This window comes from Muscardinus avellanarius (assembly GCF_963383645.1).
Source record: "Muscardinus avellanarius genome assembly, chromosome: 5".
Taxonomy (NCBI): domain Eukaryota; kingdom Metazoa; phylum Chordata; class Mammalia; order Rodentia; family Gliridae; genus Muscardinus; species Muscardinus avellanarius.
In genome coordinates, this window is record NC_137790.1 from 106,456,475 (window position 1) to 106,483,729 (window position 27,255).

Below are 27,255 nucleotides of genomic sequence, written 5' to 3' on the forward strand. Positions count from 1 at the left end.
GGTTTCCCAGCAATGAGTTTTGTATCCTCTGACTTAGGACATTTGAAAAGGATGCTGAAAATTAACCCAGATGGTGTTTGTTTAGTTGGGGAATCCTACATGGCTTCTTGTACCAGGAGAACACAGTAGCGAATATATCTTTGTGGTAATGTGTTTTAAATCAAAAGAGCTCTGTATTTACCCCTGTGTTTGAATGTGACATTCTTGATCATTCCAGACCTACCTGTCTGAGAACACAGGAATCAAAAACAGGAGTCACTCTCAAATTTCACCTCTATTTAATCCATCACAGAAACATACTGGCATGCGTACACACACACACACACACACACACACACACACACACACACATACCACACCAAGACATTTAAACAAAGTGACACAGATCATCAGCAGATCAACTGGGAATGACGGCTCAATCAAACAAATGTATGTTGAGAATTTCCATAGGGCAGCTCTCACGGCAGCCAAGCCAAACTTGTTTAGCATACATGAGTTAGCTGCTTAGGAACATTCCCTACGCTGCGCGCCAGATGGTGACTTTTTTAGGTAAACACCCATTTAGCAGCACCCGTCCATCCATGAAAGTGTTGGCGTGATTTTGATCTATTCTATCGGACTCCTGAAATTATGACTTCATTCTACTGGCAGCCAAGTACCATACCCACACATGCACCATTTATGCTAAAAAAAAAGAAGGGGAGGGGGCTAGACACTTATTTCAAAATGTAATATAACCATCCGAAAGGTAGGAGAAACTCCATAAAATCGACAGGCCATTTCACTTTTCTGACAAGCAATAAAGTAAGCATCATTAAAATGGATGTCAAATTATACCGGCAGGGAAAATGCCTACTTTGTTCTCTGTATTTGAAGTGGAATATAGAGCATTTATCCTACCGTGGTTTAAAGTGAGAGGCATTCCTTTTGGGTTAGGGGCTTGGAAGTTCTTTTATTAAATCGCTATCTTAGAATCAGATCCTAACTAAGTAAGAAATTTGGGCCCTTCAGAAAAAGGACATCTTATTACTTGTCTTATTAAATCTTCAATTTGAACAATTTACTTACTTTCCTTGTATAAGCATCACTTAAAGAATGGAAGCTCTTGAGCACAATCTTTAAATGTGAACAAAAAGAATAAAATGTTTATTTTATTTTTGTGATACTGGGGATTGAACCCAGGGGCATTCTACCTCTCAACTACACCGCCAACCCTGTTTTGTTTTTGTTTTTGAAACAGGATCTCACTAGGTTGACGACTTGCTGAGGCTGGCCTTGAACCTGTGATCTTCCTGTCTCAGCCTACCAAGTGTTGGGATTATAAGTGTGCACTATCACACCCGGCCGAATAAAATGTTTATAAAAAACATACATAAAGATGAAAAACAAAACTTTCTGGTGAAATTTTCAGACTCTGCTTACTCTTCCTGACTTGTGAAATCTTACTTATTTTGTTCAAGTTTCAGCACAATACTCTGGTTTGTTTATTTATTTATTTGTACTGGGGATTGAGCCCAGGGACTTTCTACTTCTGAGCTATACCTCAGCCCTTTTTATTTTTTAAACAGAGTATCTTTAAGTTGCTGAGGCTGGCCTCAAACTTGTGATCCTCTTGTCTCAGCCTCCCAACTACTAGGATTACAGCCATCTACCACCGTGCTAGGCAATACTATGATTTATTAACCAGAATTATCTTTCTTATTCCTTTCAACTGGAGAATCCTCCGTTTGGAGGAACATTTTTCAATGGAAAGATTGCAAATTCCCGTTTTGGGGAAACCATAGGATAGTTACCTGAGGCTTGAGGGGAAAGGTCACTGTTTTTAAACTTGAACCTGTCTAAGAAGAGCACTTTGCATGTATCACTCGCTTGGACACATCGTCCTCAATGGTAGACAGTCTAGAAATCTAAGAAATACCTCTTCCAATGCTAGCCATGATTTTTGTGGATAACAGATTGTTTTAAATTGTGTTTATGATTCAGAGCTGGGAGAGATACAAAGCATGGCTTTCAAAATGAAATGCCTCCCAAGTAGAATTTTTAAAAGTTGGTTCAATTTGTTGGGGGGGTATAGAGGATTGAACCCAGAGGTTCCTTATTTCCAAGGTACACTCCCATCCCGATTTTATTTCTTATTTGGAAATAGGGTCTTGCCAAGTTCCTGAGAGCCTCACTGAGCTGCTGAGGCTGGCTTTGAACCTACAATCCTCACTTGTAGCCTCCCAAATACTGGGATTCCAGGAGTATGCCACCATGCCTGGCAAGTTGGTTGAATTTGAACTTGAATTTTTATTATATTTGAAGCTCTGGAGGGAGAGCATAAAGGTAAGACACAGAACTTGCCCTCAAATAGCTGAAAATCCAAAATGAAGAGACAGATACTAAAACAAATAAGTGCAATCGCACCAGGTCAAATGATAGAAGGCCAAAACACTATTTAAAGACTGAGATCCGGAAGGAAGGAGCTCCTTGTGGCTGGGGAGGCGGGAGCCCTCAGCAGAGGGGCAGGCATCTAGGCATCTGAAAGGCTTCCGGTGTTGCCTCTTCTGTAAGACCTGCCCTGTCTAAGGAGTCATCCAGCCCTCATTTTACTCCATTTTATTTTCTCCTGGGCACCTAGGACTACCACTGATTCTCTATGTTTTGGTTTACTTTTTTCTTCTACCCAACAGATGGTAAGTCTCCTGAGAGCAGGGAAACTGCTGATCTTACTCACTGCTCCATTCCCAGCTCTCAGAACAGTAGAGGTTCTCACTAGACAGCAGTGGAATGGAAAATGTGGGGGGAAGAACCTTCTGGATTACAGGTTGACAAGGACGATGCCACAGAAATCAAGTTCTGCAGGATGTTCATGGACATAGATTCTTTTGATTAGATCACAGAATGTGTAAAGGCATAGGTGAGAAAATTGGGAATATTCAGAAAAGAACTCTGTGAGGTATTCAGAAAGCTGCAGCTAATTTTTGAAAAGACTTTCAACCTTCTAATGTAATTTTAAGAATGACTGTCAATCTTGCTAGCTCAGGATAAAGCCTTTACAGGAAACTGGTAGACCTTTAGCAGTATAAACTCATTGATGAATGCAATGGAGTGATGTGTTCTTTAATGGCTTTATGCTGGTTTTAAAAATAAAATAGAGGAACATTTTTTTTTTTTTTGGTGGTACTGGGGTTCCTGGAAGCCCTTCTACCTCTGGGCTACACTCCCAGACCTAATTTTTATATTTTTGAAACAGGGTATCTTAAACCAGCGTGGCTGGCTTCGAACCTGTGCGATCCTCCTGTCTCTGCCTCCCAAGCACGGGGATTACAAGTGTGCGCCACCACGCCTGGCCTAACATTTTTTATTATTATTATTTTCATCATTATTATATGATTTATAAAATTTTCCATTTTTATTATTTATTTATTATTATTAATGTCTATAAATGTGTGACAATCTTTACAACCATCGAGAAAGCAATAATGCTAGTGTACATAGAGCTTGGGTGATTTTAGTTTGGGATAGAATAATCTGGAGGCAAGTGAGGATTTATTGTGAACGATAGATTTTTGTTTAAATATAAATAAATAACAAGGACAATAGACTGCCATGTTCCCACATGTATTTAACTACCTCTACAATGTAAATTTCACACAGTCCCAAGAATACTATTTATCAAAGCAACTCCCAGGTATTGGGATGAACCAGAAGCTTTCAAAGTGTTGATTGATCACCCTTTGCTAGCAGTTCACTAGGATTACGCAGCCACTCCAAAATCAACAGCCTGGAAGAAAATGATATGAGGCTGGGAACAAAGCCTGGAATGTTAGGTTAGCAACTGCCTTACGTTGTAGTAAATACATCAATTAATATTCAGAAAACATTTAGTGGCATGACCTGGTAAGAGTACGGAATGAACTATAATGACAATTTTTTTTAATCCCCAGAGGAAACTTGGTTATTCTTTGCTTTTGCATAATAAAACTTTGAAATAATAGTGGGTGGGGTTTTCCTATCTCTGTCCCTACTGAACTTCTTAAAGCTCTTGGGAATGTTCTCATGGCAATGTAACATATGTACAGCCTGGAAGTATCTGTCTCCACATTCATCCATCAGCCCAGATCTGGGCAACACTTTTGGAGGTTGACCAACTGCAGCATAGCAATGGAATAGCTACAAGAAAGCCCTTCATGCTCGGGTGTTTCAAAGCACATGTTCTTTTTGAAGTGATGGAATGGGATGTACTGCTCTACCCAAGAGATAGGGGTTAATTAATCTGTGGCTTTTTTCCCCCTCCTCCGCACTTTGGGCTAAAATTATGGAATACGTTTTTGTTGTCCATCATCAGATATTGGTCAATAATGCGGTTTTCAACTGCCTAAGCCTTTCCTCCAGCCATATTTAGCCCAAACTGTTTCTTATATCATCAAAGACACTAGCAGGGTAGTGATGTGAAATTAGCTCATCTTTTTGCACCGTGTACAGTGACTATATTGATCTCTCTTTAGATTGTATTTCCATAAGTGTGGATGAAGAGATTTATTGATAGGAGATTGGTGGAGAATGAATTGTTCATGACCTAGTTCATCACTTTTTATTATCTGAGTGCAGGTAAACCTGAAACCCGATGACATTTAAGATCTGTCACCTAAGGCCTAGAGACAGGAGAACCTTCCATGGTAATATTGAGAATGACCATTCTGGCTTTTCTATTTTTCTTTAAAGTTTATGAAATAATCAGATGAAGCATTAAAATTCTTACTGCAACTTGATGTCATAATATTTTTTTGGTAACTGGTATTGAACTCAGGGGCATTCTATCTCTGGGCTACACCTCCAGCTTTTTTTTTTTTTTAATTTTGAAACAGTCTCAATAAGTTACTGAGGGTCTCACCAAGTTGCTGAGGCTGGCTTCAAAACTGTGATTCTTCTCAGCCTCCCAAGGACTAGGATTACAGGCATATGCCATCATGCCTGACATAAATATTTTTTAAAAAACATTGTTATAGGAATACAAATGTGAAGCATATATTAATTAAAAAATTTCTAGTAGTCATGTTAAAGCAGGCAAAAATAAATAGGTGGCATTAATTTTTACTAATATCTTTTATTTAGACCAATATACCCAGAATTATATCATTTTGTATATGTAATCAGTAGACAAATTATCAGCAAGGTAGTTTACATTTTTGCACCTAATTTAAAAAAAAAGTGTATCTTTTTATTTTTAATTAATTGATTAATTTTGTAGTACTGGGGATGGAACCCAGGGGCATTCTACCTCTGAGCTACACACTCAGCCCTTTTTAAATTCTATCTATCTATCTATCTATCTATCTATCATCTATCTATCTATCTATCTATCTATCTATCTATCTATCATCTATTTGGTGGTAATGGGGTTCCTGGAAACCCTTCTACCTCCAGGCTACACTCCCAGACACCTATTTTTTATCTTTTTATTTGGAAACAGGGTCTCTTAAGCCAGCAAGGCTGGCTTCAAACCTGTGCGATCCTCCTGTCTCCGCCTCCCAAGCGTGGGAATTACAAGCGTACGCCACCACGCCCGGCTATTCCTAATTATTTTGAAACAGGGTCTCACTGAGTTGCAGAGGTCCTCACTAAGTAGCTGAGGCTGGCTTTGAACTTGCAATCCTCCTGTCTTAGCCTCCCAAGTACTGGGATTAGAAGCGTGTGTCACATGCCCGGCTTTAGTGTATCTTCTTAAACTTTTGGTATCTCTTAATTCGGAGCAGCCACATTTACATTGTCTCTTGTCGCATGTGCTACCATGTCAGGTGGCATCAGATGTAGATAAAGAAACTGAAGTTCAGAGGGATCAGGGGGCTTGGATGAGGGCACAAGACCACTTAGGTGGGCAATAAAGAAACTGAAGTTCAGAGGGATCAGGGGGCTTGGATGAGGGCACAAGACCACTTAGGTGGGCAAGAGCTTAGGGTGACCTCATTAAAACAAGGTGTCTGGTTTATAGATTACTTGAATTCCTTGTGGTAATGTGAGTGAGGGCTATAGGAAGCTATAGATGTTATGAATAAATATCCTGCCACAGGATATTTCTTCATTGCTACTTCTAGAAATGCCACCAAATTTGACTTTTTACAAATACGCTTCCTATGTGGTTTTGATGCACCACCTGGTTTGATGCTAGTTGTTCTATTCTTCGGGCTGCTCTTGGCTCCTCTCTGCATTCTTGCTGTATGTATTCATTCACTCAACACACATTTATTACGTTGCTACGTGCCAGACACTAAGCTTTGCCCTGCAGAGGTGAGGGAGCAGAGCCCCTCCTCCCATGGTACTTACCTTTCACCTCCCACAAGGCATGGCTGGCTCGCAGCAGGCACTGCGACCCATGTTGGTGGAATTAAATGCAATTGGCAATATCTGATATTGGTTTACTCTTTTCTCCTCTTGGGAGAATCATTAGAACTCTTGAAGAAAGGACATAAATATCAGTTATGGGACTTTGAGCTCATGTATTTTTATTCCTCTTATAATGAATATGTTTGAAGAGGCTGTAATGTGAGGAAAACATGGCACAACTCTGAATTGATTACTTTTTTATTTCTGCTTATTTATTTTTTAATTTACTTTTTTATTTTAATGTGGAACATATTGAAAATGGCATACATTCAGACTATGCTTGGTACCCCCCACTTCCCCGCCCCCCCTCCCAACAATGAGTGTCCAGGTTAACCATGATATATTTATATTTTTACACAAATTCGGATGTAGCTCCTTCATTAATCAACCTCAGCCTTCTTCCTTTCCTACCCTTCCATTCTAGCTTTGCTGAGATTTCTCCTCCATTATCTGGAGTCCCTCTGGTATCCCTAATACTTCCTAGTTTGAGCATATTAGAGAAAACATAAGTCCCTTCTCATTCTGTGCTTGGCTGATCTCACTTAACATAATGTTCTCCAGGTCTTTGCATCTTCTTATAATGACATGATTTCGTTCTTCTTTATAGCTGAGTAGAATTCCATTGTGTGTATTTCCCATAATTTTGCAATCCATTCATCTGTTGATGAATTGATTCCTTTTGTTTAAGCGCATCTGTTACATCTTGAGTGTCGTGTGTGTGTGTGTGTGTGTGTGTGTGTGTGTGTGTGTGTGCACGCGCACGCATGCATGTGGGTGAGTTTTCCCTTTCTTCAGTGGGAGCATTTTTGTGGTATCATTAAATAGCTTAAGGGCACAGTTTGTGTCATGGCTTTTGAACACTTAGAACTTCCTAGTTTAGAGAAGGAAAAGGAGGTACCTCTCAGTACTTCCATTGCAATTGTTTGCTTTGCCTAATATTTTTGAGTCAATGAAATTGCACTGAGTTATTATCAGGAGCTAGAGACTTTTCTGGATCTGGAGGATTCTGCAGGGAATTAGGCACCCATGCTCTCTGCCCTCAGCATCTTGTAGACTAGTGGAGTTTTGCTTTAATGGTCTTTTGACTTGGGCCCACTTGAATTTGAGGTGTGCCAGTTGTGTGACCTTTTTATGCCTCGCCAAATATTTAAGCAAGCTTTTGTTATTGCTGTTTTTATTTTCTGTTGGTTTTTGTGTGTATATTTGAATGTATATAATACTATTTCTTGAAAGAATTTTTAATGCACTTCTTTTACTCCTAAAACAAACAAAAGTCTGCTCAGCTGGTTTTTCTTCAGCCAAGCATTTTAATTCTACCCTTTAAGCTATCTAAACTTTGAAGAAAAATGCATATATGCCCTACTGTTTGAAATGGTGTAGAGATCTAGGAGGATTAATTTAAAAATTCATAAATCCTTTGTACTATGCAAATTAATGACCTGTGACCTTTTTTCCAGGTTACTTATTTTGACTTAACTATGTCCAAATAAATGTGTTTATATAGGAGAGTTCAGTGCTACCCAAACCTGACATATTAAGCATCTCCTATGGCTCATAATATGCACCAAGGATGTGGACCACCCTCTGTTTTCTCATTATGCCAAATAATAGAAAGTGGAAATCACTCTAATCCTTTCTAGTGTGTCTGCTGTACCTCTGCAAATATGATAAACTCAATCCAATTAAAAGTCATTACCTCTCCTAGGCTCCGCCACAGTCTATAGCCCTTTGTTTCACAATCCTCTCAATTATCTGTTTTCATCACAAATAGAAGTTTTAGCCATATTTCACTTCAGTTTTCTATTAACAAAAAGTAACTTCACTTTTAGTGTTCAGCATTGCAATCCTTGTTTTCTGTACCATTCACCTGACTCTCTTCAATGCAGATTTATCTAAGTCAATTCTTCTTGGACATTTGTCTTATTTTCCTGATGAGATTGTATATCCTTCCAAGCCAGCAATTTCACCTTATTCTTCTTTGTGACCCGCCAGGTAGCTTTGCATGTAGATGTCTTGTTGACTGAATAATTAGCATCTTGTGACATAATGTACTTCTTTTGGATCATAGTTGCTAAGATTTAATGGTGGTGATGAGCATTAAAAATGTGAATGAAATGTAGATGTCACACGACAGCAACACAAATGACAAGTCACCACCAGCACAAACTTGTTAAGCTATATGTAATTATTCAATGGACTTTAGATAGTTCTTCTACTTCCGATGTATTTTCTTAACATCATATACTTTTGATAGAATTATAGCAATGTTAATTTTCCTCTTGAACAATCGTGGTTCATCTAAATTTGCATGGGTTCATCTACAATATTATTGAATCAGCAAGCAATTAGAGGTTTAAATGAGTAAATTGACAATTTTCTGGCTTCTTTAGCTCTAAGATTCTGTAGTACTGTGAAAGATGGGTATTTTTCCTCCCACTCTCCTTCCCTTCCTCTTTCTCTTCTTCCTTTTAATCCTTCCATCCTTTCTTCCTTCCTTCTCTCCTCCCTTTCTTCCTTTTCCCTTTTTAACTGAGATTGGGTCTTACAATGTTATCTACTCTGTCCCCAAACTTCTGGGTTCAAATGACCTTCCTCCTGCCTTAGCCTCCTGAGTGCTGGATTTACAGTGTGGTCCACTATATTTGGCTTAAAAAAGGATATTTCAGTTATCTTGAGCTTAAACAATATGATGCCAGGATTTTATTTAGTTTAATTGACTTATCTATAAGCTATTAAAATAAGCAGCTTGTTAAAGAAGATTTAATAGAACAAATTCTCAAAATGATCATTTTTTTCTGTGCACTAAGTATTGCTCTCATAATTTTTCTACTTTGGATTTTGGTTAAGTTTCTTTGGCTATTTCAGGCCTGTGTAGATACTACTTGGGTAAAATCCCATCCTTTGGTGGGTTCCTGGGATACCAGGAAGCAGTGGATCTGACAACCTCTAACCATGACCTTTGCTATATATTGATGCCAGTGGGGGTTTCAGACTGATGGCCTGTCTTCCCTCTGAATACATCATCATTCTGAGGCCAACCAGAACTATTTTTGGTCTGTTCAGAGCAATTTCCAATTCCAGCTGGAACAGATGTTGTACTTTGGGCCACTGATAGGAAACTCATTGGCGAGAGTTTCACTGACATCACAACAATCCTATCCGATTGACAGCAGAAGTTATTTACTTCTTTTCAGTGAAGTGGATCAAGTAGAAATACACTTATATTCGCTATGACACAGAAACCATGTACTTCTCCAAGCACTTTTCTCTTGCTTTATTTTGTAATGGAAATGTGGACATGCTGTTTTAGAACCTTTTGGTTTTATCATTTTATGAGTTAGAAGAAGCAGCAAGATTAGATAATCCCTATTTTGATCCTTATATTACTGTAAAGAACTTAGTGATAGTCCAAAATAAATCGAAACAACTGCATTTTTAGCAATAATAAAAAGACATACTAATTAAGAGGCTTTTTGAAAAAAATTAGTGCATATAGTTGTCCCTCAATATCTGTGGAAGATTGGCTCTAGGACTCTCCAAGATAACAAAATCTATGGATGCTCATATTTTATATAAAATAGCCTTTTTATATAATCTATCCATCCCCTCCTATATATTTTGAATATCCCTAGGTTGCTCATAACACATAATTACAATGTAAACAGTTTTCATTCTACAGTATTATTTAGGGAATAATGACAGGAAGAAGTGTACATGTTCAGTACAGACAAATCTCCCCCACCTCACCGCGTATTTTCATTAATGTTGGGTTGAATCTGTGGGTGTGGAACCATGGGTGCAAAGGGCCAACTGGATATGACTAAAGTCAGTCTAAGGCTGGAAGTTCTATAGGTTCAGCATACTCAACTACAGAATTATTTATACATAAATATTTTTATACTCGTCCTCTTCCTCGTCTCATTTTAGGCCTATTTTATTGTATTTTTATATACCTACTATCATCTCTGTTTTTACTATTGTAAACTATTTGAAGGCAATTGTGTGTGGTGTGTGTGTGTGTGTGTGTGTGTGTGTGTGTGTGAGAGAGAGAGAGAGAGAGAGAGAGAGAGAGAGAGAGAGAGAGAGAGAGAGAGAGAGAGAGAAGTGATACTGGGGATTGAACCCAGGGGTTTTCTGTCTTCAAGCTACACCCCCAGCCCTATTTTATTTTATTATATTATTTTTGTTTTGAAACAGGGTTTCACTAAGTTGTTAAGAGTCTTGCTACTTGCTGAGGCCCCCCTGGAACCTGTGATACTCCTGTCTCAGCATCCTAAGTAGTGGGATTACTGGCACGCACCACTATGTTCTGTGCAGAAATTTATCTTATTCAGATCTGCCTCTATCCTCAGCAATTTGCCCAGTTCCAGTAAGAATGGATGAATGAATAATTCCAAGTGGAAGCATCTTTGGCAAGGGTTATGACCTCGACATCTTAATTATCTAATCCCCCTTTTAATGCTAGAAAAGGACTTAAATCTGGACACCTTCATAGCCTATCCTCAAAACTTCAGTTGGAATGTGCAGGTGAAGCATTCACACAAACTGGTAATGTCGGAAACATCTGTTTAATCCTTCACTTTCCATAGTATGAAGCCCACCAAAGATTTTGAAAGTCAAATGTATATTTATTCCACGGAGGAAACTTTATCAACCAGTGCAAAAGTTTACTGGCACTGGTTGGTGATATAATGGGTAGTTTAAATCCTGCTAACTGCAAATAATTTTTCAACAGTGTTTATGATTGTGGTAGAGTTTAGTGAGGCAGAAGTACAGATAACATAAATATTTCGACAAAAGCCTATTGTACCGGAGTCATAAATAAATTAGGCCCAGTTTGTAAATAAATTTAGTTTTTGCCTGCAAGCATTTATAATCCTCTCTTGCTGAAAACTGTAGTAATTTATATAGAAGAGGTCCTGAATGTCTTTTTTAAAAAGTCAGTTGTCATTAGGAGACAGTGCCTGGTGCCTATCAAGTGTCTTAGATTGTGTGACTCAATTAGAATGAAAGACACTGTACAGACCACATAACGCTACTAGTTATTGTACATGCTGATAATGACAATTTCCAGAGACCATGCATAGTTTGGTAGCCCATGAAGTTGTCTTATTATATCATTCCCTTAAATACCTAGCTTGTGTTACCACTTAACATTGTCGAAATTACCCCTTCTCCGATCATAAGTACTATTGGTATATACACACACACAACACATCTGTTTATATTTTTCTGAAAACATCTTTATGAAAGTGTACAGTGTTTTCACAAATTAAGAAAACTTTTTAAAATGTTTTTTAGTGACATTCTCTGCACCCCATGGTTCTGAATGGTTTCGTTTAATGTGATGTGGTCTTGGAAAACTCACTATGGGGGCCTTTGAAACTTCGAATGGGGTAGAAAATTGCACTCCTTGGCCACATCAAAAGATGTTGGACACAGAAGATACTGCATTTGTGATGGGGCAGACTCCAAACTGAAACCAACCAAACCAAGAACAATTTCTCACAGAATTGCTTTAAGATCAGAAGTCATTGCTGTCTTTCAGTCAACAAACCTTGTGAAAACAAGGACCTTTGCTCATTTTCACATAAAAGCTAATTGTGAGACGCTAACGAAATGCCATTCTTTTGAGCACTCTGCTCCTTATCAAACCAAGAGCGTGGTTAGGCTAGTGTTTAATCGCTCATTCACATTCCTTTTTACTGGCAAGCCACTGCTACAACTCCCTCTTCTGCCAGGCATGCAGAATTATTTTCTTTTTCTTCTGTAGGACTCCTGGCTATAAGAAAGCTCTTCTGCTTTGTGGCAGTAGAGAAGGGTCTGGGTCAAGTTCTCAGTGTGAATGAACCTGAATTGACATTTTTTTACACTCTTTATTCAGCTCTCTCACACACCTAACTTTGTTTACCGGTTGGTAGAAAGTAGATCTCAATTTTCTTTACATTTTGGGTCTTCATCTTTGGGGGGACGTTTTGAAGATCTCAAAAGTATAAATTAGAATTCAGTCTCTTTACTAAAGAATGCGCTCCTTCCTTTAGCCTGTAGCTCCAGAGTTTGGGTTTCTGCTTTGGAGGCAAGAAGGAGCTCTGCCCAAAGCCACCCAGCCACACTTAGGTGATTATAATAAACAAGTCGGGCTCGCATTTCACAGGCCCAGCGCTAAGGAAGCAGGGCTGTGGTCGAAAGGACCCCAGTTGCTTCTCCATTAGCCATGGTACATTAATGCTCCCTCATGTCTCTGCCCACCTCTAAACACTTTTTTTTTTTAAGGAAGCAAATCAGGTCACTTTTTCACACATGAAGGGGTACTGCCTTCTTCTGAAACCACCATCAACAACATAAACAAATTAGAGGTAGTAAACCACACATTCTGCCCACACATAAACCACAGTCCTCACCAGAGGGCAGTCTACTTAATGCGAGAATAACAGCCCAGTTTTATAAACCTCTACTGGGAATAAATTCCAGTTTCACTGGTTAGAGCAAGGTTAAGCAGCCAGAGTACCGTCTCTCCTAGGTTATGTGTTAAGAAAGACCCAACCAATTCTCAAGTGCCTTTCCAGGAAATACATTTTATAAGGTTTTGGCACACCAAACTTTGACTAGCCTTTGGTTTTTACCATGTGTAACAGGGATTGTGCGAGTGGGATGGACTTGGGGATGAACTTGTCCAATGTGCTTATTTTATAAATTGGGGAACCAGGGACCTCCAGTAACTGAGATTCTCAGACTCTGCCTCTCAAGGTTATGCTAGGGTTCGGTGATACTGCCAAACCCAGACTTCTTTACTAGGTAGGATCTGTGCCACTCCTGCCTCTCCACGCGCAAATGGCATGGTTTATGATTCTCCATCTTGACCCATATGGAAGCTGTAAAATATTCTCTATACCTTCCTGATGCTGATACACTTCCTTTCTTGACAATGGTTAGACCTCAACTAATGTGTCCAGCCCTAAACTAATGTGTTCCGTCATCAGTAAATTCCTGCCTGTGATAGTCTTTTCTTAAATACCTGTTTAAACAGTAATTTAGATAAGAATGTCCCATTTGTGTGCAACAGGAAATGCCTGCCTTCTTTTAGATACGCTGGCAAATAATTGCTGTAGATATGACTCTAAATTCCGAAAGGCTGTACTCTGGTCATTTCAGACTGCCTGAGGAGGAACCACCCAGTCTGCTGCAACATAAATATGGGACATTTCTATTTTACTCTAAATGAATCTGAAGGAAAATCTCTTTGGGGATATAAAAGGCTTATGGAAAAAGCCATCAGGTCAGAGGTTGACAGAAGCCTCTTAAAAATTTGCATTGCTAAAGAAAGTCAAGGCACAAGGCTGTGATGTTCTGTTCGAGAAACACTATCTGATTTGTGAAAGTCTTGTTCTTCCCTGGTTGTTCCAGCTGCTAAACTGACTGTAGCTTCCTCACAACAGATTGAGCCAAACATTAACCAGGTCATGTTTTCTCTTGGAATAGTACTCACAGAACTTTCATGTCTTTATTTTAGCTCCCTTAGGTTCTGTAACTGGACACCAAAGGGTTTACTTGTACCTCAACTATGAATTTTCTAGCAATTTCTTTCCATAACCATTTGAAAAAAAAAGCTTAATTCCATCTCCAAAGAGAAATCTTTGGAAGCAGCCAAGCCCATTTCATAATAGCTTAGGAGCTACCAGTTTAATTCCCAAACCATACTTGTTTAGTAAAATGTCTGTGAAATTCCTAGGTCAGAGAAAAAACTTTTAATTAATTAATTAATTTATTTATTTATTTATGCGGTACCAGGGATGGAACCCAGGAGCATTCTACCTCGGAGCAACACCCCCAGCCCTATTTCTTATTCTTTATTTTTTGAAACAGGGTCTCACTGAGTTGCAAAGGGCCTCACCAAGTAGCTGAGGAACCCCAATCCTCCGGTCTCTGCCTCCCGAATGCTGGGATTGCAAGCGTGCACCACCACACTGGGCTTTTTAACCAGATTTTAAAGGACAAGATGAGCAAAAGTTAGGTCACCATACCATGAGAAAAATAAATATTTGCTCCTTGATTTAGTCTTTTATTTTCAATTTATATGGTATTCTTTGCCATCTCCTTTGCTACTGTCTTCCATTCTGAATCTTTCTGAAAGCCTATAAGTGAAGTATTTTTATCAAACATTGGGGGGAAATGTCCGTAAAGAAGAGACAGGATACCATGGTACAAGGAAGCAACAAATACTGTAAGTGCAAGGAAGCTCGGAAGGTCATTAAAAATCATTCCATGTGCCGAGCCGTGTTGATAGATTATTTCACAGACATAAGTGTCTCTAGAGATGTGGATTCTACACACGAAGTCCAGGTCTAAACACTCCACAAAACTCTATTTTCTCCTCATGTCTCTCTAGAGGTGGGCATGTTGAAGATTGTGTCCATGAGTAGTTTCCTATTTTGTGAAATAGCTCTGTTTTCTAAGTCTGCCTCCGGATCACTACTACAGCCCTTCGCTTAAGTCACTTTTCTGGAAATTCATTTTCCTTGCTTTTACTAGTTTCCTTTCTTCGTTTCCTTGGGATCTTAAATTTCATTATCTTGGGGCCATTCTAGCAGAATATTTCACTGGCCAGCTCATAGCCCCTTCTTTGTTCTGTCCGTGCATCTGGCATTACTTGGACTCCGCCCTTTTCTCCAAGCCCAGCACGCATTTACTGGCTGTGCAGAAGAGCTGCCCCCTAAGTCCTCTGCTTTCTCACAAACATGCCTGTGTCACCACTCTGGAATTGTCCTACGGAGGGAAGAAGAGCATGTCCGGTTTTAATTTTGGAAGGAAACTGATGTTCCCCCTCTCTGCTCTGCCCACTGTTTAGCAGGCGTGGACTCAAGGTCGCGCTCTTGTGCTCACGTCCCTCCAGGAGGTCCCTGGTGGGGCACTGAGGGTTGGCCGAGCCTCCTCTGCTCCTCTCCTCCTAAAGCTGGGCTCACATCCTCCGCTCTCAGCCACGTGTAATCCTTCCTGTCTGCTTGCGAGTTGGGCCCAAAGTACTGGCGCTTGGGCCCACCCTCTTCTTTAGTAGCAATTAACCTTTACTGCAGAGCTTCCTTTGAAGTTTGCTCATGTTTTTATTATAAAACTGCAACGAGAAACATAATGGGGGGAAGTGTCTAAATTTCTGAGTTACCTAATCTGTTCAATTCCCTGGTTGGGCTCCTCTTGGCAGTTAGTTTCATGTAGTAATGATCTCAACCAGTCTGCCTGCGATCTCAAATCATGTTTCTGTCTCAGCCTATTTTTAAGATTGGGGAGCCATTAAACAACACAAACACACGCACGCCGCAAACGCACATGGATATATGTATTATATGCACACATGTGTACAACTGAGTATAGCTGATTTCTTGTTTAATAATTACAGAAACCAGTCTTCCTTTATAAACTAGATATATATGCTTTTAATATTAATATTAAATTACTTAGCTGCCGATGATGTTCATTCCATCAATGAACGGATGTGAAGAGTAGAAAGGATATTTATGTTACTATTGCTAATGGTAATGCTGAGTGATAAGCATTATTGTGGGTACTAAATGCTATTAATGGTGAAACTCAGGATTTTGAATGGCATCTGCCCAGAAGATTTGCAGTTAAGCTAAGCAAAGAGGCCAAAAGAAACAAATGGTGAGTTATATAAAACCCACAAAAAGAAAAGGCGTTTTAGGCCAGTCTTGCAAATAAGAACCAAAGAATTATGAGTGAAATGGCATTTTTTTTCCTAGCCGGCCGTTCACAGGAGCTCACATAAATGAAATCATTTTTCTCTGCTTTTCACTCAGCAGTAAATCACTGGTAATCCAAGGTTGGTAGAAAAGCAACTATGAAACTCAAAGAAAATACAAGAGAATTTTTTTTTCTTCCTCAGAAGAGGTCAAGATTTTCTAAGAAAAATCATAAAAGAAAAGTTGGCTCTGTTTACATTTCATTAAATACAAGTGGCAAATTATCTATTGCAAAAATTAATAAAAATTGTATTAAAGGATGACTTTACTTATCCTTAGTAAGATGGACTTAAAGTCCAATTATAGCTGGGCATGGTAGCGCACACTTGTAATCCTAAGCAACTTAGTGAGACCCTGTTTCACTAAGGGCTGGGGGGATAGTTTGGAGGTAGACTGTCCCTGGGATCCATCACCAGTGCTGAAAAAAAAAAAAGTCCAATTAAAAATGGGCAAAAACAAGCCAGGTGTGGTGGCGCATGCTTGTAATCCTAGCATTTGGGAGGCTGAGACAGGAGGATCGCTGTTCACAGCCAGCCTCAGCTACTTAGGGAAGTCATTTGGAACTCAATGAGACCCTGTTTCAAAAATAAGGAATAAAAAATAGGACTCGGGGTGTAGCTTGGAGTTAGAATGCCCCTGGTTTCCATCCCCGGTACCGCAAAAAGAAAAAAAAAATTAAGTTTCAGTAATTACTGAGGTGTGAATTAAAACAATAATTGATGCTTAATTTTCTTCATTGTATTGATAAAGGTAAAAAATAAGACATAATAATAAATGTCATAATGGCTGGTAGTAGTAGGAATTGATATATACTTTCAGAAAATCAATCTATCATTACTTAGGGGTGTGTGTGTGTGTGTGTGTGTGTGTGTGTGTGTGCACGCGCACGCATGAGTGTTCTAGGAATCTAACCTGAGGAAATAAAAATGGATGAATATAAATATTCATATCTAAGAATATTATTTCAGTGATATTTACAGCATTATAAAATTACTGTGGGTTCATATAATGGAATATTATGCAACAATTAAATGTTTTAGAAAGTAGTAAGAAAACAAGAAAAGGGTTATGTATGGTAAACTATCAAAACAAAAAAGCTGAGAAACAAATTATTCACTTAGTATGGCCATAATTTTGATGAATCAAACTTTGAAACAAATCACTAAAGAAAACAAAACAAAAACAAATGGCCTAAGAATAAAAGAGAGGATTGGATGGACACCAGCTGATATGAATATTCTGTTTAGCATCCTTGAGTATCAGGTTACATATGTACAGAAATGAAAAAAATTATTCTCATCATTTTCTCGCTGGATTGTTGTGTCAGAATGAAAAAATACTGATACAGCTATGGAAGTTTTTATTATTGGTATTATTTCAGCAATTTCCCCTTTGCAGACTCTGATGTTTTCAAAATGAAACTTCTCAAGTGGGAACCTGGGCTAGTTATTCAAAGAGTCATGGGAATAAATATAATCTAAGGGAAGTGTGGGCTCTTGCTTGGTCTCCAGGGATATTATAACACTTAAAATTTGAATTGAAGAGGTTGGTTTCCAAGAGCAATTCTCGAGTTATTTACTCAAATCCAACAATAAGCTTGTCTTTTCTGTCCTCACACAGTTAATGCATGCCTAAAAGATGCACGGAGCAAATTACAGTAGCAGGCAGCTCAGCTTCAAGAAGTTACACGGTTATTTATCTTTATGGGATCACTGATGTATACAGTGTTTCTGACTACCTGATACTTACCTATTGTAAATGTCCCAGTCTGTCAGTGTGCTAAGAAATGCTTTAATTAACTATAGTTATGGCTGAGGGAAAGAATCTACCAATTTTTTTCCCAATAACAGAGATTTAATGGAGATATGATAACTGAAGTAGTTTGTCATTTAGATGAAGTGTTTTAGCAGCTTTTGGGATGGTTCCTGGGTAATATATGTGGAGACATTAGGTTATTTTGGTATATGCAAATATTCAATGTTGTGTGATAAACTGCATTTGCTGTTGAAAATTTTATAATGCTAGATCACACTGAGATATGGCTGCATGTTTTGATAAGTAAACCTCGGCAGTTTTCTATTTCCATTTTTGTCACTACTGACCTTTCTCTATTTAATTCAGATGATACTGAACTAATGGTGGCTTGAAAACAAATTGCCTGGGCTTGCATCATAGATGATTGCTGCCAGTACATGGGTGAATAGTACTGTGGATCTTTCTCCCGGATTTGTATGACCTGTAGAAGTTGTTCAAGTTGTTCTCTAGGTTTAATTAGTTTTTTTTTTTTTTTTTTTGCATTGCAAGGAGAATTGCATTCAGGTTTTAAATTCAAATTTTGTACAGCCTGGGTACCTGTGCATATCTTAGATCCTCTGAAACTGAAATTTAAAGGCACTCCTTTAGATTATGTACTGGGAGAGTTTGTAGGTAACTGGGATGTCATCGACTCAGGCATGCTGTGGGAGGGTACAGATGCACTTGTTTCTATCCTGTTTTATTATTTGAGATCACTTTTCTGGAACTGACAGTATAAATGATTTAGGTCTTTGAGGAAAGGGGAAAATTTACTGACTTTTCATAGATAATTATTGGAAGCATATCATTCTACTTACTCAAGTTCCTTTTCGTTTTCTACAAAGTTTGATAGACATGTTTATAAACTTATTAAGAGAAACAGAGTCCTTTTTAAGAATTTATAAAGCAACTGTGTATTTGCAGTAGTTGTAAGTTACAATTCTAGAGTGATTTTATTTTTAAAAACTTTATCAATTAGTTTAATCTTATTCATTGAGACAAGGTCTTACTGTGCTACCCAGGTTGTAGTCAAACTCCTGGGCTCAGGAGATTCTCCTGCCTCAGCCTTCCAAATAGCTAGGACTATGGAGCGCACCACTGTTCTTACTTAGAGAGATGTTTTCATAAGTTTTTAGCTGTTCCAAGAATACCAGTTGACTTTTGAATATTCGGTTGAAGTCTAAAATCTCTCTGAAGGATAAAAGAAGATGGACTTTATCAAGTGTGTTTGGACCTGAAATGTATTTCTCTGATAATATTTCTTTGGGGCATTATTAATAGTTTCTTTTGATGTTGGGTTTGGAGAAGTTTCTGATTTGCTGTGTTCTGTCTCTATTGTTTAAAGGTACTTTTCAGGATGAAAATAGTGTTTTATATTTAGTAGAAAAATATCGATTTAGTATAATAGTTCAAAAATTTTATGTCAGGCTAATTATCTATTTAATAAGTATTATTAAGCAGCTATATACAGATCACTTGGAGCATTCCTAAGAATGTGAGAATTCTAACACCTCTTTCAAGAGGTCTATTTTCTTTCTGGTCAGGAATAAGACAGCCATACATGTTAAACCCTAAGCAGCAGTTGTACACCGTTTAACTGCCAATCTGAGGGGGGTGGTGGTTGAGATTACTCAGGGATAAGGAAACTTTGTTCCATGGGATGGAAATCAGACAAGTTGACCTGAGAAAGTGACTAGCAGCTGCTTGGGCAGAGGAGCAGAGAGGAGAGCCAGAAAGAAGTACTGAGGAAGAAATGCTCTCTGAGCTTAGCAGACGGGGCTCAGTTTATTTCGGCCAGGAGCTCCTGCGGAGGAGTGTTGAGAATCAGACAAAACGTCAGAATGTTAAAAAAAAAAAAAAAAAAGAGAGAGAGAGTTTAGCTAGGCGCAGTGGCGCACACTTGTAATCCCAGCATTCGGGAGGCTGAGACTGGAGGATCGCGGTTCGCGGACAGCCTCAGCTACTTAGTGGGGCCTTCCACAACTTAGTGAGACCCTGTTTCAAAATAAAGAATAAAAAATAGGGCTGGGGGTATAGCTCAGAGGTAGAATGCCCCTGGGTTCAATCCGTGGTTCCTCAAAAATAATAAATAAATAAGAGAGTTCTTCCACTGCCCAGTCAGAGTTTACACTTTGCCATCAGACATTGGAGGTTACTAAAATCTGTTGAACAGGAAAATGGGTTTGTCAGAAAGATGAATCCAGCAGCACTGTGCATTCTGAGTATAGAGGAAGAGCGGACAGAGGCTGGTTGTCTGGTTTTAGAGAACCACTAGAAAATTCAGGCGTGAATATGTGGATTGAAAGAAATGGGTGTAGGTAAAAATTTTGTAGGGAAAATACAACATTTAGTGACTGAATAGACTGGAAGATAAAGAAGAGACAATGTCCGTGTAATGTTGAAAACTTCACACATTGATAATTAGGGGAAAGAAGGTATTCTGAATGAAAACAGGGAAATGGACAAGGGAGATGATTGGAGGGCAGATGATAATGTTCAAGGCTCTAGACATGCTGAACCTAAAGAATATGTATGTTGGGAACCTATGATCATAAGTGTATGGTTGGTCCGGGAATTCTCTTACGTGCTTGGTTTATATGGCGTTACCTCCATGTTAGAATAAAAAGCCATTGCCTCATTAGAAGATACTTTCACACATAATGGCACTTTTTACTTGATAAAACTTTAAGAGGCAAGAGTCAGTACTTGATGAACACTTGTTAGTGAGTGTTATTATTAATTTCTATAATGAATCACAGAAGGAATCTGGGATAGAAATCATATCTTCTACCCACCAGCCCAGCAAACTACCTTGAAAAACTAATGATCCATAAAACCGAAGGGTTGGTAGAATCCTGAAGGACACCTAGTCTGGTCCTGAAGCTGAAATTCCTCTACCTCATCCCCAACCTGTGGTGATCTGCTACACCAGAACCCCTGGGATTTGACTGGAGACACCCGTTGTAGTTTACCTTTGGACGTCCCTGTTTAAAATCTGTCTCCTTATAATTTTAACCAATGTTTCTTTTACTTTTTCCCCCTCCTCCTCCTGCTCCTCCCCTTCCTCCCCCCCTCCTCCCCCCCTCCTCCCCCTCCCCCTCCTCCTTCTGCTCTTCCCCCTCCTCCTCTTCCTCCCCCTCCTCCTCCTGCTCTTCCTCCTCCTCCTCCTCCTCTTCCCCCTCCTCCTCCCCCTCCTCCTTCTGCTCTTCCCCCTCCTCCTCCCCCTCCTCCTTCTGCTCTTCCCCCTCCTCCCCCTCCTCCTTCTGCTCTTCCCCCTCCTCCTCCTCTTCCTCCTCCCCCTCCTCCTGCTCTTCCTCCTCCTCCTCCTTCTCCTCCTCCTCCTCCTCCTCCTCCTCCTCCTCCTCCTCCTCCTCCTTTTCCTTTTCTTCTTGGTACTAAGGATTGAATTCAGGGGCATTCCACCTCTGTGCTACACACCCCCAGCTCTTTTAATTTTTTAATTTGTAATATTTATTTATTTATTTATTGTGGGTCTAGCAATGGAACCCAGGGGCATTTGACTTCCCAGCTATACCCCCTGCCCTAGTTTTTATTCTTTATTTTGAAACAGGGTCTCACTAATTTGCAGAGGGCCTCACTCAGTAGCTGAGGCTGTCCATGAACTGTGATCCTCCAGACTCAGCCTCCCAAATGCTGGGATTACAAGCTTGCACTACCACACCCAGCTTATTATTTTTTTATTTTAATTTGAAACAGGGTCTCACTAAGTTGTCTAGGACCTTGCTGAGTTGCTGAGGCTGGACTGGAACTTGTGGTCATCCTGGGATTAATCTATTTATTTAATCCCAAATACTGGGATTAAAGTATGTGCCACATGCCCGGCTAACTCATTTTTCTTAGTTCTCCCTTTTAACTTTTATGAATCAAACCAATCAAGCATGTCTTTCAGCCCATAATCCTAGTGGACAAGAAACATGTTTTTACGTAAGGCAACTGAAATCCTCTTCAGCCAGTAGGAAATACAGGCTCAGCCGGGATTCTCTTTGCTCCCCTATGGAATGTTTCACAGAGGCCTTGAGGCTCATGTGGTTTCTCTGTGCACTTCAGCTGTGGGGCTTTGAAGCCTTGGAGCTTCTGTGCAAGGTGCCCAGATTCCTGGTCACTATGCCCTGCTGTATCTCCGAGGTCTTTTTTTTTTGGGTGGGGGCGGATCTGGGGATGGAACCCAGGGGCATTCAACCTCCGGGCTACACCCCCTGCTTTATTTTTTATTCTTTATTTTGAAGCAGGGTCTCACTAAGTTGTGGAGGGCCTCACTAAGTAGCTGAGGCTGTCCGCGAACCATGATCCTCCAGTCTCAGCCTCTCGAATGCTGGGATTACAAGCGTGCGCCACCACGCCCGGCTTCTCCGAGATCTTACACCTCCCAAGGCACTGCTCTACCAGAGGCCTTCTGATCTATATCTTGGTCCTGAAATTTGTTCTCTTTTTGCTGCATCCCAAGTCACCATTCCTTTCCTTTTCACCTCTAGAAATTCCACTTTAATGATTTTAGCTTTTGCAAATGTCCAAAAGAATCACTAGCTTTAAGTTGCTTTGACTTTCTGTTCACATCAGTTGCTGAGGCAAGGAAATACCAAGGGCTTGGCAATGTATTTGAAATGAAACAGGGAAAGTAGAAAGAGAACAAACACAAATTAATATTTCAATAAATGAAATATTGAACAAAATATAGACAAAACTAAGCCTTTCCTCGATGACTCTCCCACATTTATTCTGAGACACCGTTGATTGATCCAGCTTTCTGATAAATTATATAATTTGGTTAGTTCTCAATTTGGGATGATTTGGGGGTTGTAGTTGGACACATGTTTACTTCTTGTCTCTATTTAGCTCAATAATTAAGTGGTTGATGGTATGGAGCTGGCCTGTTCATGTCCCAGAAGTGGAGTTTAGTCCACTTGATTTATGGATTCACCACAGATAAAACACAGAGGCTATGATCTCTGCCTCCTTTCTGCTGGTGAGTAGTAGAGATTTTAAATACAGGCAAAGTTAATAATGGTCTTCTCTCTTTAACCTCTGAGGAAGAACAACATAATAAAGTGTCAACCCCCTTGGAATTTTGTGTCTTTGTATCAGTAGGATTTATGATGTTCTTACTGATTCACAGGTAATGAGTGTGTGTTTGGTAACTACCCTGAGCTGCCTTCGGAGGAAATGCCCGATGCCGGTGGAGTACCCAGCACACCCTCCCTCAACATCCAAGAGCCATGTTCTCCAGCCACGTCCAGCGAGGCCTTCACTCCAAAGGAGGGCTCCCCGTACAAGGCCCCCATCTACATCCCTGATGACATCCCCATTCCTGCGGAGTTTGAGCTTCGAGAGTCAAATATGCCTGGTGCAGGACTGGGAATATGGACCAAAAGGAAGATTGAAGTGGGTGAAAAGTTTGGGCCTTACGTGGGTGAGCAGAGGTCGAACCTGAAAGACCCCAGTTATGGATGGGAGGTAAGAACACGGTTTTGAGTTAATGCACATATGTATTCAGATCTGTAAAGAAGAAATGAAATATTTAAGTGGCCATAAAATAAGCAAGTTTCATTTGTTGCGATATGTTTCAAAAAGCTCTTTATGAACGAACTCCCTTCTAATCTCACTTCTTGAGAGAGGAAATGCCTTGCTGAAGGGTATAAAATAATATAAGGGACCCCAGCCTAATGAATGGTTAAAGAATAGTGTCAAATTTAGAAAAAAGCTACCAATGAATACCCACATGCCAATAATCTCAGTATTTGAGAGACTGAGACAGGAGTATCACAGTTTCGAGGCCAGCCTCAGAAACTTAGTGAGACCCCCAGCAACTTTGAGACCCTTTTTAAAAAAATATTTTTTTAAGGCTGGGGGTGTAGCTCAGGGGTAGAATGCCCTTGGTTTCAATCCCTAGTACCACAACTCCACCCCCACAAACAAACAAACAAACAAACAAGCACACCTAATTAAAGAAAATATGGTCTCATCATTGACGTTTTGAAATAATAGATATGGCAATCTTAAATAGCATGTGTCATTAGCAAAGAAACATAACTGAATGGCATCTTTATTGTATTTCATCATTTTTTTTTGGGGGGGAACTAGGATTATTGGAGGAAAACATTTGTTTTCCCCATTTTGTGTCTGTGTGTTGGTTTTACTTTCATCTCACATTTTCATTTTGCTCTCGGTCTTTTTAATATTTTGCCTCTTTTTTGACAACTACTCTGAGACTCCGTGCTTCCAGGGGGCGCACACTGCACTGGTCACTCCATCCATGGTGATTCTTAAATTCAAACTGACTTGGCGACTAACCAGTGCATAAATTGGTTATCAAAATCACCCAGTGGTTTATTATTAAAATGTTTATAGCCATTATTTTAATTTGCGCAATAACAAAGTTTGTATGCCTTTGGTTTAAAAGGCATTCAACCCACCTATCAGTGAACGATATAGTGATTTGTAGACTCCATCTGGTAATATCTAAAAATTAGAAGTTATGGTCCGATTGCAAAAATCAAAATTAATTTTGCTTCAATAATGATAGGTAAATAGTTATTCTGAGTTTGTAAGTTTTGTACAGATATGTACATTTTATGTATGTGTGTTTGTATATTTCCATGTATACAAAAAGAAACAGGAAGTATGTGTCTATAATCACACAGAAAAATTTTCAAGTTACAAAAATAAATGCAAAGTGTGTGTAAACAGAGACATACTTCCCATTTAGTTTGGTAACTTGAAAACTTTTGTGTTGAAATCATAACAATAATTTCTGGAAAAGCTGGTGTATGGCTAAAAAAACTTGTAGGCAATTTCTTCATTGGTTAAAAAAAAGTGTTTTGGTGGAGTATGACTGACCTTTGGTTTCATAGTATTTCAGTTAGACAGAAATCAGATAAACTAGATTTACTTTGGTATGCTCTCTTAATATTTATGATCATTAATACAATATCTGGTTAGCTTTTAAATAGAAATAAATATGCAGTGCCTTCAGGACTTAATTTCAACTTTTCGTTCCCTGGCTTTATATGTATCCCCTTGTGAAATCTGTTCCAAATGCCATAATAAAAACACTGCTCTTCACATTCTAAAATGCAAAGTTAAGATCAGGATTGTAAGTGAGAAATCTTTTCTTAGTTTTATTCTCAGGCACAGTCCTGGTGAAGTTGTGGTTTGGCTACTTTGCCTTTAGACACATGTATTGATAAGATATTTGTAAAAAAAAAATTACTGTAGCATTAACTGATATGTGAGTTGAATATGTTTTAGACCAAATGTGTACAGACTTTACGTCATTATTGTTCACCTTAAAATAATGGCTATAAACATTCCAACAATAAGTAACTCATTAAACTTTTATTACAAAATCTCCAGAGCTAAACAACAAGTGCAGCACCAGTCAAGATTATCCAGACGGTTTGGAATAAAACAAGTCTTCATAATGAAATTGTTTTACAGTTACTGGGTGGGTAAATGCAGGACCATGCCTCTCTAAACATAATACCCATGAACTGGGGGATGAACCTGGGGAAAAATCTGCATTTAGAGGAAATGCAAAAATAATAATTATTTTTCCCCTTAGAGTAAAATATCTTCAATATACATTTCCACAAATATTTACCTTGAGAAATGTAATGATTTATTTCATTATGTCAAAACCAAGTTGTTTTTATTGCTTGAAATTCAAGATGCCTTTCTAAAATATTTTATGACATTTTGGATAAAGATTGTGCATTCTTTTTCTCTCCAGGAATTCAGTTGATGACCAATTCAGTAGTGTTCTTCACTATTTTCATGGTTACTCCTCAGGTGTTATACTGTTATCATTTGGTATTTGGAATTAAACCAAGAGATCCTGTATCTCCGAGCTACACGCTCAGCCATTTTTATTTTTTATTTTGAAACAGAGTCTGGCTAAGTTGCTGGGGTCTCACTAAATTGCTGAGGCTAGCCTTGAATCTGTGATTTTGCTGTTTTGACCTCCTGAGTACTGGGGTTACAGGCGTGTACCACCCAATTAACCCTTTCCTGTCTTCTTCCTCCCTAACCTCACTGACCACCTGTCCTATGCCTTCTATTGACTGGCTTACCCTCATTTTGAGTGTGAACTGTCTGCTCTGGAGACAGACTGAAATAAAAAACAGAGGAAGAGCTTTTTTTTTTTTTAACTAATGCTAACCATGGAGAAATAGTTGAGTTCTTGACTCTATCATTTAGTTTTTTTTAAAAATTTCACCCTAGTTAATATGAAATCTAGTCACAATCAACAAAGGCATCTTACCCCACCCCTTTGTGCTCATTCTAACTTCTTGTCCTCATGGCATCGTTGCCCTTTATTATAGCTGACTCACGTTCCTGGCTGGATGGAAAGATAATTGTCATTTCCTTAACATGCCCCCTCGTCTTGATATTACCTCATTTTTAAAAAAATGATGAATTGAAGGAGAGAAAAACCTCTTAGGCATCCTCAAAAATAAACAAGAACAGAGGACACTTAGATTCAGCCAACAATTACTGAGCACCTGCTGAGCATAGATCTACCCTTAATGTTTTCCCTACAGAAACTCAGCCCAACAAAACTTAACAGATCTTCATCTCCAGCACTGCCCTTGCTGTCTTCTCTCTCTGCTCAGCCATTTCTTCTTTTAATACACTGCATCACCATCTATCTAGCTGTTCGAGGAAAAAATATGTAATCTTGACTTTCTCTCTTCCATATGATGTCTAATTCATAATTCCCAAATTCTACTAAACTCTAATTCTTTATCTATATTTTTTCTTCTACCTGAGAGTTCCTTTTCCTCTTCATCCTTAGAAAGTTCCTATTTATTCTTCAAGTTTGCCTCTTCTCTGACACAAGCCATGTCCTAATTATAATTTACTAAGGTGTAAATTTTGTCCCACCAGGCAGGGCGAATCCACTTACTAAAGAATTTTAAACATGGAGCAATATCCATATTATCTCGGTTCTCTAATACAGCAAGGTTTCCTTGAGGGCTTGCAAAGCTACATCTTCCTAGCGAAATAATTGTCCCATGAGGTTTGGTGGTGCTATCCAGTGCTAGCACATTTTAAAAATAAGTAAACTGGGCTAGGGGTGGTGTCCCACCCTTGTAATCCCAGAACTTGGGAGGCTGAGACAGGAGGATCACAAGTTTACGGCCAACCTCAGCTACTTCACAACTTAGTGAGACCCTGTTTCAAGATAAAAAATAAGGCTGAAAATGTAGTTCAGAGGTAGAATACCACTGGGTTCAATCTCTAGTACTGCAAAAAACAAAAACAAAAACAAACAAAAACTATATTAGTCTGTTGGGGCCGCCATAACAAAATACTGTAGAATGGG

The 27,255-nt window shown here is 39.1% G+C and overlaps 1 protein-coding gene across 7 annotated transcripts in view; it reads left to right on the forward strand.

The window, feature by feature from the left end:
* MECOM (MDS1 and EVI1 complex locus) overlaps positions 1-27,255 on the forward strand; it is a gene marked incomplete at both ends in the record, with an annotated part of 591,781 nt that overhangs the window by 268,237 nt on the left and 296,289 nt on the right. For all 7 annotated transcript variants that reach the window (XM_080695477.1, XM_080695478.1, XM_080695480.1 and 4 more), the window contains one exon: positions 23,047-23,384. In XM_080695477.1, coding sequence (XP_080551603.1) covers positions 23,047-23,384 — 338 coding nt within the window. The remainder of the gene's footprint in view (positions 1-23,046; positions 23,385-27,255) is intronic.